Below are 15,477 nucleotides of genomic sequence, written 5' to 3'. Positions count from 1 at the left end.
TAAAGAGAGAATATTGCTTACCTTGGAAGCATCAAGCCATTTGTGCTCCGATCCATTCACGGATCGACACCTGTCCAGCGGTCTCTATCTTCTCTCCATCTTATTATTTTCTCCTCTTCCTCGTACTTTCCTGCAGTGCTGCATGCATTAATGGCACTTTCTCTCTCCTCCTTTCGAAGAATGAACACCCACAACCCCGCGCTGCAGCTTCCCTTCCCTCCTTTCTTTCCTTCTCGATTCAAAATTTTGGGTTAGAGTTGGCAACTCTCTAGGTTGCGACGTTGCGTTACTTCTCCGACCAGCGACCGGGCCCAAAGCAGGAAAGCTACTTCTTCGGCTTGCGTCATTGAAGGAGATAAAGACGGCGAGCAATGTTCTTGCGGTCGCAGACTCAAGCGATATAAGAAGTTCCACCTCTCGCCGATTCGACTTCGGATCTGCTACGTTTCGGAGCTGGAGAACAATGAGTTGATTTGGCGAGTGGAGGAAGGTGAAGGAGATAGCGTCGGCATATCGGAAAGGATGAACGAGGAGGCGTCGTTCGGAGGATGAAGGGAAGGGGGGAAGGGGTGGACGCGTGGACGAGGACGGCGGGGTCGACGGCGGTGGCGGGGAAGGAGGAGGTTGTGGTGGCAAAATGCGGGGATTCGCGAGCGGTGTTGTGTTGTGGCGATGTGGCCGTGCCCTTGTCTGTTGATCACAAGGTGAGCTCTCGCTTCGTGTTTGTTTCCATTGAAGCTGTGTAGCTCGGGATCTGTTCTTGTTCTTTTCCCCCCCAAAAAGACACTTTATTTATTCCAACATTTTGCCAGAAATCTTGAAGTGACAAGACTAATTGATCTACAAGTCTTATACTTTTTGTCTACTTCGTGTCATTTCTAGGTTATACTTCCAAAAGTTCACTTGGTGTTCTTTCAAAGTGCTTAATTTATCTTATGGTGTTGGTTTTATATGAAAGCATGTGCAAGATATTCCTATAATGTCTGATTAAGATTAGGTTGACTTTGGGGTCATGCTTTGCAGGGTTGACATCCTATGATTAGGGAACTTACTACGCTCTGCCATTCTTTGTTTTTTGTTCATGGTTATGTAGACAGGCTGAAGCCCATCTTGCCCTGTTGGTTTAATCAGTAAACTAGAATTCGTCCCTGTGATCTTTTATGGTCAGCCACGCTTTGTTCATTCTGCAATTCTTTGATAGAATGCTGCTGAAATCACTTCAAGTTGCCACAAACGGGTGATAGCTAGCGGCACCCCGTCCAATATGGCATGTTACCAGGTTGATAAATGAACGCAAAAAGCTCTTGCCAATACTTTTATACCATCTCTTCTTCAATGGCATGTCTATTTTTTGATATTGAAACAGTAACAAGGTCTTCAGAAGCGAGTAAAGTCATCTTCATATTGAAATGGTACAGTTTGAAAGGTGGCAAGATTTTCCTGAGCAAGATCTTTATAGCATTTATCACAGTAGATACTCGATTAGTTGCAAATGCTAGATCAGTAGCAGACTAAATTACTTGAGCTAAAGTGAAAATAGTTATGTCCTGTGATGCATCATATCTTGAGTTAAATCTCTCGGATTTCGATTAAAATGGCTTATTGACTCCCCTGAATAACCTAACAGGCTTGCTGAGAAGGAGAATGGAAGCAGCTGGAGGAAGGGTCATAGATTGGAATGGATCCCGTGTCCTAGGCGTGCTTGCTACATTGAGGTCAATGGGTATGTGGGACTGAACTTGATGATGAAGATCAAATTAGTGAGCGAACTTCTAAAATTCTTGCCGCGCATCATGCCAACTCCTTGGACTGGATACGTGGAGGGTCAAAGGGGGATAGAAGGCGTGGCAAAGGCTCTGGTAGGAAGTGTGGTCTTTTGGGAAATAACTTCACAGTTGCATTGATGGTGCAACTACGGGATCCTTTGCTGAATTATGAACCAGTCGGTGCACCAATGCTTGCGCTAATTCAGGTTGAGAGAGTGTTTGTTCCACCAAAGCCAAGGATTTACCTCAAGGTTTCTGAAGTAAAATATGAGGATGAAGAGGATGAGTCAGCCGAGTCCAAAAAGAAGGAAGAAATTAAGGAGGGGACAGAAGAAAAGAAATCTGAGGTGGAAGAAATTCCCAGTATAAGATTACTGAAGTCCATGTTGCTGGTCTCAAGACTGATCCTGGGAAGAGAAAGGTCTGGGGAAGTTCAAACCAGCAACAATCTGGTTCCCGTTGGTTGCTCACTAATGGAAAGGGGAGAGCAATAAGCATCTGTTCCTGAAGTCGAAGACTGCTTCTTCTAAATCTACTGCCCCAGCAACAACTAAGGCACAGCCTGGTGACACACTGTGGAGCATCTCATCCCGTGTTCATGGAACTGGTGCTAAATGGAAGGAATTGGCAGCTCTTAACCCACACATACGCAATCCCAAAATTATTCTCCCAAATGAAACCGTCAGGTTGTGTTAAGTTGGGGATGGGAAACGGATCTTCTTGAAAGAGGCTTGGTTTGCCAAGCTGGGTTGAGTGAAGTTTATGAGCTACATTAGTTGTGGGCTTGCTGATTGAAACCACACATTGTGGTTGTCTAAGAAAGATGAAAGTGCTGGCTCCTGCCTTTGAGAACTCTCTTACCTTCCCAATTGTTATGGACTGATTATCACCAATCTAAGGTACAAAAGATCTGTCTATGCAATTGTTTTCATCTCTCTCTTCTTCCATCCCCTGTAATCAGTTTGCATATGAACAGTAATTTTTTGTGTTTTGTTTGGGATGATATGCTACCAATCCTTTGTCTTGTGATTAGGAACAACAGATCGGTCCATGAGATTTTAGGTTCCGTTTCTACCTTGTCCCACCTCTACTTGTCTATATAAAGAAGAAAAGATCCTTTGGCAAGCAGTTATAATATCAGAGCTTGAATGTTGGTTTAGAAGAAGCACACGTTTTGGTATGTGAACATTACACATGAAACTAGCACTGCTTTGATTCCGACCTTTGAGGGAGGATCAGCTTGTACGGCCTGCGAATAATAATGGAGTGTTTTCTGTGAAATTTGTGTATCTCTTCCTTAAAATTAGGCAGGAAAGATTGTGTGAGAAGTTCGTGTAAATGGTGTGACTGCATCATGGTTTGGTGCCATGGGGTTGAAATTGATCAGCCAGAGAGGCTCATTAGCTTTGATCAGATGGCTTTTGGACATCTACCAGCAATGGAGAAGAATATGAAGTATAAAAGAAGTGTCGATGCTTTTGAGGTAGATGGGTTAGGTTGTTTGGTGTAATTGGAAAGAAAGAGGTGAAGCTGTGTGGGACAAATCATAGAATGGCTCAACCTATGCTAGTAAGTATCAGGTCAGACTGAGATTAGATCCTTGAAGGAAGATTTGTCTGACCATTCGGAGGATAAAAAACAAGAAAACTCCCAATGTTGCTTTTGCCTACTAATTCCCGGCATACATAGGAGTAGATCAGATTACTTTGTGGCCAGGCCTTCCCAGTCTCTTTGGAAAGATTTGGCTATTCCGGCGAGACATCTGTGATGAGTAGAACTCGAGAATAATGCGAGATGGACTCTGCGATTGGTTTAGTAGTCTCATTAAATCGTTTGCACAACTAGCAGTACTCAGAATAATCTTATGACATAGGGATTGAGTTAGAAAGAACACAGGCATCGAGACTATGCAGTAATCCTTTGTCCCACCAGATGAATACACTAGATCTTGATATTGCCCCTAGATCTTACCAACTCACACACCCTGATATCCACTTCTTGAGCTTCTGCGGATCTTTCACATTCCGGAGGACGATTGCAAGGAATCGAACGGTGCGAACTAGAAAAACAATGTTTACAATGGCAGACCGAACAGTCAAGTAGCGCCTAATCATCATGATCGTCCCCCAATCCGCAGAGTACCAAACCTCTGGTCGGGCTCCCATCTTTAGGTTCCCTCTGTACGAACAAGATGGCCGTCATGGAATAGACGTAAGTCAGCCCCATGAAAGTGATGGTCATCCACATTGTGGCCGTTAGAATCCACATCAGAATTTTCTTCCCCAAGGGCAAGCCACTCATGAGCAAGAAGATCGTGCTAAGGGATGCAAGAAAAGAGACGGTGTTGCATGTCCAAAAAAATGGGGAAGCCTCTGGATTGTTTGCAGCCATTATCGATGTTCCCACGTAGTAATAGATGGTGCTGTTTTGGTAAAAAGGTTTAGAACTGAATTAACAAAATATGAAAAGATTTAGGACTAAATTGACGTTGAAAGGGTTATGACTGAATTGCAAAAATGTAATAAGTTTAAGACTTTTTGAACAATTTTTCCACCAATAATGTACACCCATAATGTACACCTAGTTCATTTATTTGTTAAGCTTGACTAACATCCGTAAGGCTTCATGAGATTGCTATTAAATTGTAAAATGGGAATGCAAAGATCCAAGATTTGACAGATCATCAACTATTTAATAAATTTATCTAGGTCGTTTCATTATTTTCTGTTTTGGGGTAGAAAGGAGATCATAGCACTTAACAAAAATAAAAGCACAGGAGTCCGAGCTCAATGGCTCGGGTCTCTTGGATAATTTCTTTTAAGGAATGCCCCTGGAAACAACATATGTCGTCTTGGAGTTGAAATGTTAAAGGCTGAGATTGCTAATTACATCCAAGCTAAAACATCAGTCTTGTAAAAGCATTTGCATGTTGGGAAAAGCAAAACAGTGAACCAAGCACGCGGGATTAAAGAACATTCTTGCCTGGTTCCGCAACGTTGGAAAGGTAAATAGCGTGGAATGTGATATACTGGCTTTAAGAATGATTTGATAAATTTTATTTAGTGCTGAATTTGATCTGTTTATTTAAATCCCTATCCTCAGTTCGTTGAATGCAATGACACATCTGCGAAGATTTTATGTGTTTGAATTTGTATTAAATATATTTATATTTATAGAAACACATACACATTGCTTTGACATGACGTATATATACTTTGCATGAAAAAATTCTAATTGTTGGAAGACATAGCGGAAGCTTGATATTTTCACTTAGGGAGATGTTAAGTTTGAGTCCTCGAACATATTCAGTTGGACCTACTAAGATTATAACAACATCTCCACTTTACATCACCCCCTAGTGTGGGACTTCTTTCTCATAACACCCTCACACGTGCACCCCAACAAATCTATACTTCATGTGTGGGCCATCTATGTCAAGCTTGCTCCCTTAAATACCACACCAGCATCATTTCAAATCTCTACCTTGGCCCAGCTCAGTAGGAACACAACATTTGCCTTGACTCCTCCTCCATTGCCTTGGTCTGGCCAACCTCACCCGATCACACTGGTGGTCATCTCGATTAGGAGTCACATACGAGGTTTCTTTCCTTGAGATATTCACCACACATCGATTCACACATGGTGGACCCACTTCATTGAGATCATTGGCAGAGTGGTGCAATAGAAGCCCAAAACTTTTACCTAAGGAGATTGCTAGGTTCAAGCTTAAACCCAAGCTCAACAATAACTCACCTTCTTAGAATTTGGAATGAATGAGTCATGAACCAACTAGAATAATATTGACTTGTCCACCTTGCATTACATTCCAAATGAGAGGTCTCTTTCACATAATATCCTTACACATGCATCTTGGCACTATAAGTGAAATGGTGATATTTCGGGAAACTATAAAAACAGACGTGCGGATGTGAGAAGGCTTTTGTAGTGGACCATATGTTTATTTAGTCAAAAGCTCCAAACCAAATTCTGCTGATTTTACCGATTTTAGATCCATTATGTTATGTAGCATTATCTATACTTTCTCAAGTGGGAAGCTTATGATTAAGCGTGGGAGTGTGCTAATGTTTCATCCAGGCGTGCGCGCAATGCTCCAACTTTTCAATTATAATTTAGTTAAAGCATTGAACTTTAAATAAAGTGAAGTTGATAGAACTAGGCAACCACCAAGCCAACGATGTCAAAACCAATGTACATATCTGTTGAGCATGACTAATAGAGTAAACCTTCAGGAAATCGCCGCTGCATCCTCAATGGAATGCGAGGACTGCGCAATGCCACCTAACCTCAAACGAGGTTTCACACGTCATGTAGAGCTTGCCTTTTGTCGTGGCGCGAGATTGATTTATTGATTGCTCATTTCTTTCTTGCTTTCTGCACTCCCGACCATCTTCAATAACTGAAACTCGAAAGCGATGTCTGCACCAATGGGAAAGGATCCGCTTCCTCTTTATTCGCACGGATCAAAGGTTTGGATGATACGACATCGAATGGAAATACTAATAAGATGATAGGGGATCTCATCCTTACACCGATGTTGATAATATGGGCACTGTTTGGACACTAATCCTTCACATGTTCAAATTTCGGGTTGATGGCATGTCATGTTATTGTCCGACACGTTTAGCTAAAGATTAGAAGGCACTAAGGGAATGTAGAATTTCCATCTACATACTTTCATAGGCACAAAAGATGTTCATACCCTGATAAGGACTCTTATGGCTAAAACACCATTATGGAGATTTGGGTTTGCATCTTACTCAGTCCTTAGTATCGATGGGGTATTTTGGAGGTTCGAGGTTTACTTATCTAAGATGAGCTTTTCTCATCGAAATCGAGCGTTAGAATAATTCATAAAAAGGAAAATGTTAAAGAATGTAGTTAGGGTACTTGCTGGGCGTCATTAATTTTTCTTTGGAAAAATAAATCTGTATATTTGAAGTACGTGGCTATTTTTGAAATTTGGGGTTGCTCGATTTTCAGCATATACTGATACGCTTTATTTTTTATTGTTAGTGGTTTTAACTAGTGCCTCTGAGGTATTTTATTAACAAGACCCTTATAACATGGAGATTACCCGAATTACTTGATCAAAATTAAAGTAATTATTGTACTAACTCAGAAAAAAAGATGTCAAATAATGAAATTTAACAAATATCCTTACTCTTTAACATTTGCCTTTCTTTTAATTCTTCCGACACTGGCTTTTTCTATGACAAGAAGGCTCATCTTTGGTAAGTAAACCTTAAACACCCAAAATGCCTTACCGATATGATCAATCAGGCAAGACGCGAGCTCAATCGAATGAATGAATTAAATATTTTGCAATCTCCTTTCTTCCCATGTTGAATCATAAGTACACACTTGTATTGTCGTGGGGCAAATTCACAAAATGATTACAATACATGGTAGTTTCCATTTCAATTTATTGGAAGCTACAAGGGGGAAGGTGCCTCCATTGCCCCAATGGTGACAAGACAAATTCAAGACGATACTGAGGAATGAATCCTTCCATTAACTTCGATCTAATTTGACAAAACTGGAGATCATGCCAACGACACCTTGAGAATGCTTCGTAGGACATGACATTCGAGAGAAAAGGCAAGATTTGAAATCAATTAATGCAGGTAAAATTAGGGACTGCCAACCAATCGAGGATAATATTAGAGGTCGTTTGAGATGTTTTGATCACGTCGAATGGAAGACCTTTGTGTGGACGCCTCGGCGAGGAGATATGAGCAAGGACACGAAAACTATAGAGAGGAGGGGTATTGGCACGAACTATTTAGAGCTTGTAGAAGATCTAATAAAATATCAAAGGTAGCGACTCAATAGGATTTCTATAACCGACAACAATGCAGGACAGAAAGCCTCAAGCTTTGAAGATGTCCAGGGGATTTGGGTCAGTTGAGCAACTAATCCATCAGCCAACTGGGTAGCAGCTACTCAGGCTAGAGACCGAGTTTGTAGTGAGAGTTACAGTTCTAATGTTTTCTTATATCTGCAGTTTTTATTTGATGCTGATGTTGGAGGTAGACCGCCTTGATGTAATAATGCTGTATTTTCCATATGGATGAGAATTGAGCAGTTTTATGGCGAAAGACAGCAAATTGTTTTGTTCCGTGTGGAATAAGTTCATGCTTTCATCAAGTGTCATCCTATATGACAATCATTTGAGTTGGCTCTCTCTTTCATTTCATGCTAGCCGATCGCTTGGAATATTGTTTTGAATAGTCTAATGAATCGAGTCTAGCAGAGATTTCAGCGAAAATTGTTATGTCTGGCGGTAAGAAGTTACAGGGTACCATGCTTAAACAAAGTCGTGCTTCTAATCATCAAATGTGCATGAATTTGTACAGTTTAATTGACATGGAATTTTCAAGTCATAGACAGTAGATACACTCTAACCTGCTTGAGGTTCGGTCTCGTGCAACAGAGGCTTGAGATGGCAGCTTAATTTATCCCTCCATAGCAGAAACTTCTGGCAAGATAGATGTTTAACAGCAGCTAGGAAGGGAAGGAAATGGAAAACCTAGACAAACATTTCTAATCTCAGCATCAAATAATATTCAAACAAAGGAAACAATTATATAATGATTGTAGGAAATCCCATCCTGCACTACTAATTTATTTCCAGCCACCCTGAATCTCAACTGAGGACCAAAGTCCAGAATACTTCAATGCCGAGTGAAGATGGCCGAGTTGAGAGGACTGAGCCGTTCCTGAGCAGACCTGGCCGAACTGGCTGAAGCTCTATTCGTCCAACAGTCATGTTCAACATTGTATAGAGAAGAAATTGCGGCAACTATAACCGCATATTGTCCTGATTTTGTACAAATTACAGAGGGAGATCACGCACGATTGCTCCAAGCGCCATATTAGTCTCTTCAATTGTTTACCATCCAAAGATTTCTCTAGCAGAATCCGTCTTACCCTCTCTTTAGGACACTCTGTTATCAAACAGAAGTAGAAGAAAACAGAGCACCTCAAAACCCATCATCAACCCGCTCATCAGAATCACAAATTTTACACATACTGACCATGCCACCGCTATCATAGAACAAAGACCATTCAATTTACTCGATTGTCACACAGACCGTCACACTTGCTCATGCTTGTCTTCATCGTCTTCATCTGAATTCTTCTTCTCTTTCTTCTTCAAGTAACCCCACTTCCTCAGCACCCACACACATAGCCTCACCACATTCCCCATGAACACCACCCCCATCAGGCACAGCCAGCACACCGCCGACACGTCCGTCACGTCCTTCAGCATCCCCCGCGTGTCAGCCAGCGATATGTTGCGCAGCGCTATGAAGTAGGTGATCGCCTGCCCATGATCGCTAGCCACATGATCACCACCTGGGTCCACATCCAGCGTCGCCGCTCTATTGGAAACCCGCTCAAGAGGAGCAGGATGATGCTGGGGAGGACAGGAAGGCCAGTGGGTTGAAGATCATGAACTGTCCGTAGGCCATCCGCTGGATGTGGGCCGTGATAGAGGTGCCCGCCATGTGCGGCTCCTTCACTGGGTTGCCGTTGGCATCGACCTTGTAGTCATCCTGCCAGACGCCTCCTGGTGGCGTGGTCGCAACTTGGAACGCCACCGTCGCTAGCAGCGAAGCGACCACCATTAGTGAATCTCTCCTGGCTCTGCCAATCGGCTTCCACCGAGGGTCTTCTTAGAGCACTCAGTTTCTTTGATAGGGGTTTCCTTAAAGTACTCCGTTTCTTTGGATGTCTATGGAGAGTGACGAAGAAATCGTAGTTTTTGTATATTGTATCGTGATCTCTCTTGTACAAACTATATATAAAGATATTATAAGAGCCCTAAATTAGGGATGATTGAGGATGCTTAAGGCAAGCAGAGAAAATATGGGAACAATATCAACACTATCTTAAATTAGATACAAAAGATAAGATTGCTGACTAGAAATGTCACCAAGAAATCGTAGTTTTTGTATATTGTATTGTGATTTCTCTTGTACAAACTTATATAAGGATATTACAAGAGCCCTAAATTAGGGATGATTGAGGATTCTTAAGGCAAGCAGAGAAAATATGAGAACAATATCAATAATATTTTAAATTAGATACAAAAGATAAGATTGCTGACTAGGAACGTTATCAAGTGAAAGCTCCTGAGCTTTGAAGGGATGTCTCAATTTCAAGAACTCTCGAGCCTCTGGGACCCTGCTTAAGAATGTCTAGTGCTGTGAGGCCACTTGAGTTTGGTGTGTTCACCTCGAGTCCTGGGATTGTAAGCAAGAACTTTTATCATCTGCACACAAATTTTTAGGGATAAATTCCCCAGGGCAAGATTACTGAAGTCCATGTTGCTGGTCTCAAGACTGATCCTGGGAAGGGAAAGGTCCGGGGAAGTTCAAACCAGCAACAATCTGGTTCCCGTTGGTTGCTCGCTAATGGAATGGGAAAGAGCGATAAGCATCCGTTTATGAAGTCAAAGACTGCTTCTTCTAAATCTACTGCCCCAGCAACAACTAAGGCACAGCCTGGTGACACATTGTGGAGCATCTCATCCCGCGTTCATGGAACTGGTGCTAAATGGAAGGAATTGGCGGCTCTTAACCCACACATACGCAACCCCAATATTATTCTCCCAAACAAAACCGTCAGGTTGCATTAAGTTCAGGGTGCGAAATGGAACTTCTTGAAAGAGGCTTGGTTTGCCAAGCTGGGTTGAGTGAAGTTTATGAGCTACGTTAGTTGTGGGCTTGCTGCTTGAAACCACACATTGTGGTCGTCTAAGACTGAAAGTACTGGCTCCGGCCTTTGAGAACTCTCTTACCTTCCCAATTGTTATGGACTGATTATCACCAGTAAGGTACAAAAGATCTGTCTATGCAATTGTTTTCATCTCTCAGTTCTTCCATCCCCTGTAATCAGTTTGCATATGAACAGTAATTTTCTGTGTTTTGTGTGGGATGATACGCTACCAATCCTTTGTCTTGTGATTAGGAACAACAGATCGGTCCATGGGATTTTAGGTTGCATTTCTGCCTTGTCCCTCCTCTACTTGTCTATATAAAGAAGAAAAGATCGTTTGGCAAGAAGTCATAATATCAGAGCTTGAACGTTGTTTTGGAAGAAGCACACGTTCTGGTATGTGAACATTACATATGAAACTAGCGCTGCTTCGATTCTGACCTTTGAGGGAGGATCAGCTTGCACAGCCTGCGAATAATAATGGAGTGTTTTCTGTGAAATCTGTGTATCACTTCCTTAAAATTAGGCAGGAAAGATCAGACAGAGAGGCTCACTAGCTTTGATCAGATGGCTTTTGGACATCTATCAGCACTGAAGAAGTATATGAAGGAAGCATAAAAGAAATGCGGATGCTTTTGAGGAAGGTGGGTTCGGTTGTTTGGCGTGATTGGAAAGAGAATGGTGAAGCTGTGTGAGACAAATCATAGAATGGCCCAATGTTGCTTTTACCTTGTAATCTGCGGCATACATAGGAGTAGATCAGATTACTTTGTGGCCAGGCCTTCCCATTCTCTTTAGAAAGATTTGGCTACGCGGGCGAGACATCTCTGATGAGGAGAGCTCGAGAATAATGCGGGATGGACTCTGCATTTGGTTTAGTAGTCTCATTAAATCGTTTGCACAACTGGCGGTACTCAGAATGATCTTATGACATAGGGATTGAGTTACAAAGAACATAGGCATCAAGACTATGCAGTAATCCTTTGTCCCACCAGATGAATACACTAGATCTTGATATTGCCCCTAGATCTGCACCAACTCACACATCCTGATGTCCAATTCTTGAGCTTTTGCGGATCTTTCGGACGTATCGAACGGTGTGAAATAGAAAAAGAATGGCTACAGCGCAGAGAAAAACAAACATGAATGGCACAGCCAAAGGGATACTGTCGGACGGCATACGGTGGGTGGGTGCTTTGGCGGGTGCTTGGGTGGCGTCTTCAGGTTTCCTGTGCCCGTGCGAGAAGGCCAGCATGGACCGGAGGTAAGTCAGCGCCGTGAAAATGATGGTCACCCACATTGTGGCCATCAGAATCCTCGTCAGAACCTTCTTCCCCAAGGGGAAGCCACTTATGAGCAAGAAGATCGTGCTAAGGGATGCAAGAAAAGAGATGGTGTTGTATGTCAAGAACACTGAGTAACCCTTTGGATCGTTTGCGGCCATTATCGATGTTCCTGCCAAGTATAAGATCTTGTCTTGTTTGTCTTTCTTATCGTCGTCCCACACGCCGCAAGGAGGGCTAATGCCGGCTTGGTAAGCCATGGCTGCGATCACCGTGGCAGTTATCTGTCGTGATGTGAAAGAAAGTTTTAGTATGTGAATGAAGAAATAGTGTTTCAACTATATTTATACATACGAAGATCATCGAGTCAAAGTTAGTCATTCCAACAAATGCACAAATTCAATTGATGGCTTTTCCTATATTTATGTAAATACTAGAAAATTGTAGCGAGCTCTCTACAAAAATAGAGCTCATGGATTAAATTGTGAAAAAACTAAGTGTATGAATATATACATATATGAGAAAAAAAATGAAGATATTTCGAAATTTGAACAACTTTTTATAAAGGTTGCTATTGTTGTTAGAAAGAAAATCAAAATCAATAACTAAATGTGTGGAAAATAAAATACACTTATATTCCAACCATCGATGAGGCTTGCCAAGTTGGCAAGGTCTGAGTGAGGCCAAGCTCACCCAGTCGCCGATGAGGCTCAGGCTAGCAATGCTCGGCCTTGCCAGGGGTCGGGGCAATGCTCCAACGAGGTTGCCAACCCTCGTCTGGCCGGTCGGTGGCAACCAGCCAAAGAGGAAGAAGGAGAAGAAGAAAAAGGAAAAAAGAAAAGAAAAATATAATAAACTTATTAAAGAAATTAAAATAAATTATAAATCACAAAAGAATTGAAAGTCTTACCAAACACATTTCTATACCGAGAATAGAAATTTTGGATAGTTACTCAAAAACTCATTCAAAGAACAAAAAAAAAAAAAAAAAAATCATTTATAAATAAAATTGTTCTTAAAAACAAAATTGTTACCAAACAGACTCCAAGTTGTTGAGAATATTAGGAGAAGACAAAAGATTGAGTCTTTTAGAAATCCTCTTTACTTTATGTATTAGTAAAGATATTTGAAGAAAATCACCCAATTGCTCCACATTTAGATTCTTGAGTACCATTACTTTCTTAAATATTCATCAACTTGTTTCATCTCTTCTCATTATTAGATTTCTTATATTACCCTCTGTTTTTTTTTTCTTTTTTAATCATAAGCCATCTATTATTGTAACTAATCATCTTCTTTCTCTACATAGCTATTTAATTATGAGCAATTTAGTACATATGTAGAAAATATTTTTAAGAAAGCATAACTATTTATTTTAAGCGACACAAATGATCATTTTTAGGAAAATAATTTCTTAATCATCCATTTTTCATGAAAGAAACAAAGAGTTCGATTTAATTAGCTGTGAGCTATGATCAATATGATCTAAGTTTTCAGCAAATGCTACTCCAAGACATCTAGCTAAAACATTACCATCAGAGAATTGCGCATCTTCTCGATCCTTTCCTCATGTTTGTCTTCCTTCTGCTTACTGATATCACCCGAGAAAGACTCCGGCGGAAACGCCTTTACCGGAGGAGTATTGGTGGAGGGAGGTGCTACAGATGCTAGGTCAACTACAACAGTTGAATTCTCCTCATTTGTTTTATCAACAATTGCTTGGTGAGTTGTCGATGCAGGGAATCTTATGGCTCTCAGAGCTCCAGCATGTACTAACAGTTCTCTCAATACAATGACTTTGAAATCCTTTGGAAAATATTCCACTATATCCAGAGGAGAGAAGCCATTTCTATTCTCTATGTTCACATCCACTTCGCTTCTTTGAAGCAGACATTTCACTGTCTACACAAAAGGATGAGCTTCTTATCAATTATAAAAGAAACAACAAACAAAGATATTTCCTATATCAATCGATAAATCCACTGAAGTTTGAATGCAGAAAGCTTGAGTCTATAGAAAAATGAGAATAAGCCGGATTTTATCGTCACAATTTCGAAGCAATTCAAAGCAAAAAGGATTACCTCTATTTGCTTGTTTGCTGCGGCCAAATGCAAAATGGTATTACCCTCATCATCTTGAGCATTCACCAAATCACCATATCTCACCACCTCCGGACTTGCCTTCACCAGCTCTTTCACGATGTTGATTCGGCCCTTCATCGTGGCTAGATGAAGTGGGGTCCTCCCATCTTCGTCATGGACAAGGCATGCACGAGGCTCTAATTGTAACAGTTCCCTCGCTATTTCGACATATCCGTTCGCAAACGCCAAGTGAAGAGGCGTACGGCCCTGCAAAGGTAAAGTGCTTGATAATGGAGCAATCTTATTGAGGGACACGTTCATGTGATTTATATATATTGCATTTTCAAATCAAATAGACCGAGCTGCTCAAATTCACTAGTGTCTGTAAGATTTTTCAGGCTGAATTAACCTAGAAACCCATGACTTGATTTCTGTCTGAATTTTGTTAATTTCCTTGAGACATATGATGGGTTTGATTTCTCATGGATCATGAAAACTGGAAAACAAAATACTACTTTACATGTGCAAAATCTAATTTGACAAGCAAGATAGTTTGATATCAAACAACCACAACCAAGGTTTTCGCTTCGACATACCTGCGAGTCCAACTCCATAGCCAAATCCCTTTTATGAGCCAAAAGAGCCTTGGCAAAAGGTACATGACCGAGCATGCAGGCCACATGCAATGGTGTCTCATCGAAGCAAGTGACAGAAGCCCGAGCCAGGATGAGTCGGTCTTCTTGCAGCAACTGAGCTAACGACTCGACGCACCCGCCAAGCGATGCTTCATAGAGCCTCTTCTCTCGGCGTGTTCTTTCAGATGCTAAGGAAGCTTGTTGATGCAACTGCGCGGATGGCGACCTTCTTCTTGGGCTTGTGATCGATGGCATTGTTCACAGCTTGGGTGAACTCGAAATCGCTCGGGTTAATCACCTAAAGCTTTCGGTCCACACACGATCTCTCTTTTTCTTTCACTAGATTGCCTTGGAGTTGGAATGTCAAGAGTTTAGATTGTTAACTATATATAAGATGCTATAACGTGAGTCTTACATAGCATGCTGGAAAGAGCAAAGCAGCGACACAAACGCGTGGGATTAAAGAATATTCTTGCATGCTTCCACAATGTTGAAAAGTAAAGAGTTGAAAAGTAAAGAGTGTGGAATAATACGATGATGCAACCCGTATTCAAGACGAATTCATTGAACCAAGAAGATCAGTATGCATTTAAGATCGACGAGACTTTCATCGAAAAGTCCAAGAAATTTCGCTCGATTAGAAACTTGGAAAAGTTGATAAGGCCTCATGACGCTGCTGATGTTGTCTTGAATTCCAAGAAATTTCCATTGAATCGGAAAAGTTGACAAGGCCTCCTCTTTGACTTTGCTGATGTTGTCTTCATTTCCAAGAAATGTCCATTGATTAGAGACTTGAGAAAGTTGATTGGGAAGTCTAGGAAGGTTTGGCGCTTGCAGGCTATACGTTTGTAGATATATTTCCTAGATTTGGACCTATCTACAAGGGATTTCATGGGAAATAGTCCAAATTTGATGTAACTAGAAAATGTCATGATATCCCTAATATTTAGGGGATAATCACTAAAAA

General features: G+C 41.3%; 1 protein-coding gene and 1 long non-coding RNA gene across 2 annotated transcripts; one reads left to right on the top strand and one right to left on the bottom strand.

The window, feature by feature from the left end:
- Positions 1 to 581: 581 nt before the first annotated feature.
- On the top strand, positions 582 to 2,833 carry LOC104438156. Its single transcript, XR_005545981.1, has 2 exons — positions 582 to 704; positions 1,628 to 2,833. It is a non-coding gene; the product is annotated as an uncharacterized LOC104438156 (long non-coding RNA).
- Positions 2,834 to 11,355: 8,522 nt separating this feature from the next.
- LOC104440240 (ankyrin repeat-containing protein NPR4) lies at positions 11,356 to 14,881 on the bottom strand. The gene is made up of 4 exons (XM_039300999.1): positions 14,472 to 14,881; positions 13,876 to 14,142; positions 13,328 to 13,696; positions 11,356 to 12,078 (listed from the first exon to the last, which is right to left on the bottom strand). Exons 1-4 carry the CDS (start codon positions 14,763 to 14,765, stop codon positions 11,551 to 11,553), a joined length of 1,458 nt encoding a protein of 485 aa, XP_039156933.1. The 5' UTR covers positions 14,766 to 14,881; the 3' UTR covers positions 11,356 to 11,550.
- Between the last annotated feature and the right edge of the window lie 596 nt (positions 14,882 to 15,477).

Source organism: Eucalyptus grandis, chromosome 8, assembly GCF_016545825.1.
Source record: "Eucalyptus grandis isolate ANBG69807.140 chromosome 8, ASM1654582v1, whole genome shotgun sequence".
NCBI lineage: Eukaryota > Viridiplantae > Streptophyta > Magnoliopsida > Myrtales > Myrtaceae > Eucalyptus > Eucalyptus grandis.
The sequence above is the reverse complement of the archived record's forward strand: the minus strand, read 5'-3'. Positions and strand labels throughout refer to the sequence as shown.

What these genes read in the sequence shown, in the direction of transcription:
- LOC104440240 (XM_039300999.1), bottom strand. Translation starts at nt 14,765, where the DNA reads ATGCCATCGATCACAAGCCCAAGAAGAAGGTCGCCATCCGCGCAGTTG. An exon ending in CTATGGAGTTGGACTCGCAG is followed by an intron (nt 14,143 to 14,471) that starts GTATGTCGAAGC and finishes TTACCTTTGCAG; the next exon opens with GGCCGTACGCCTCTTCACTT. An exon ending in AGATGCGCAATTCTCTGATG is followed by an intron (nt 12,079 to 13,327) that starts GTAATGTTTTAG and finishes ACATCACGACAG; the next exon opens with ATAACTGCCACGGTGATCGC.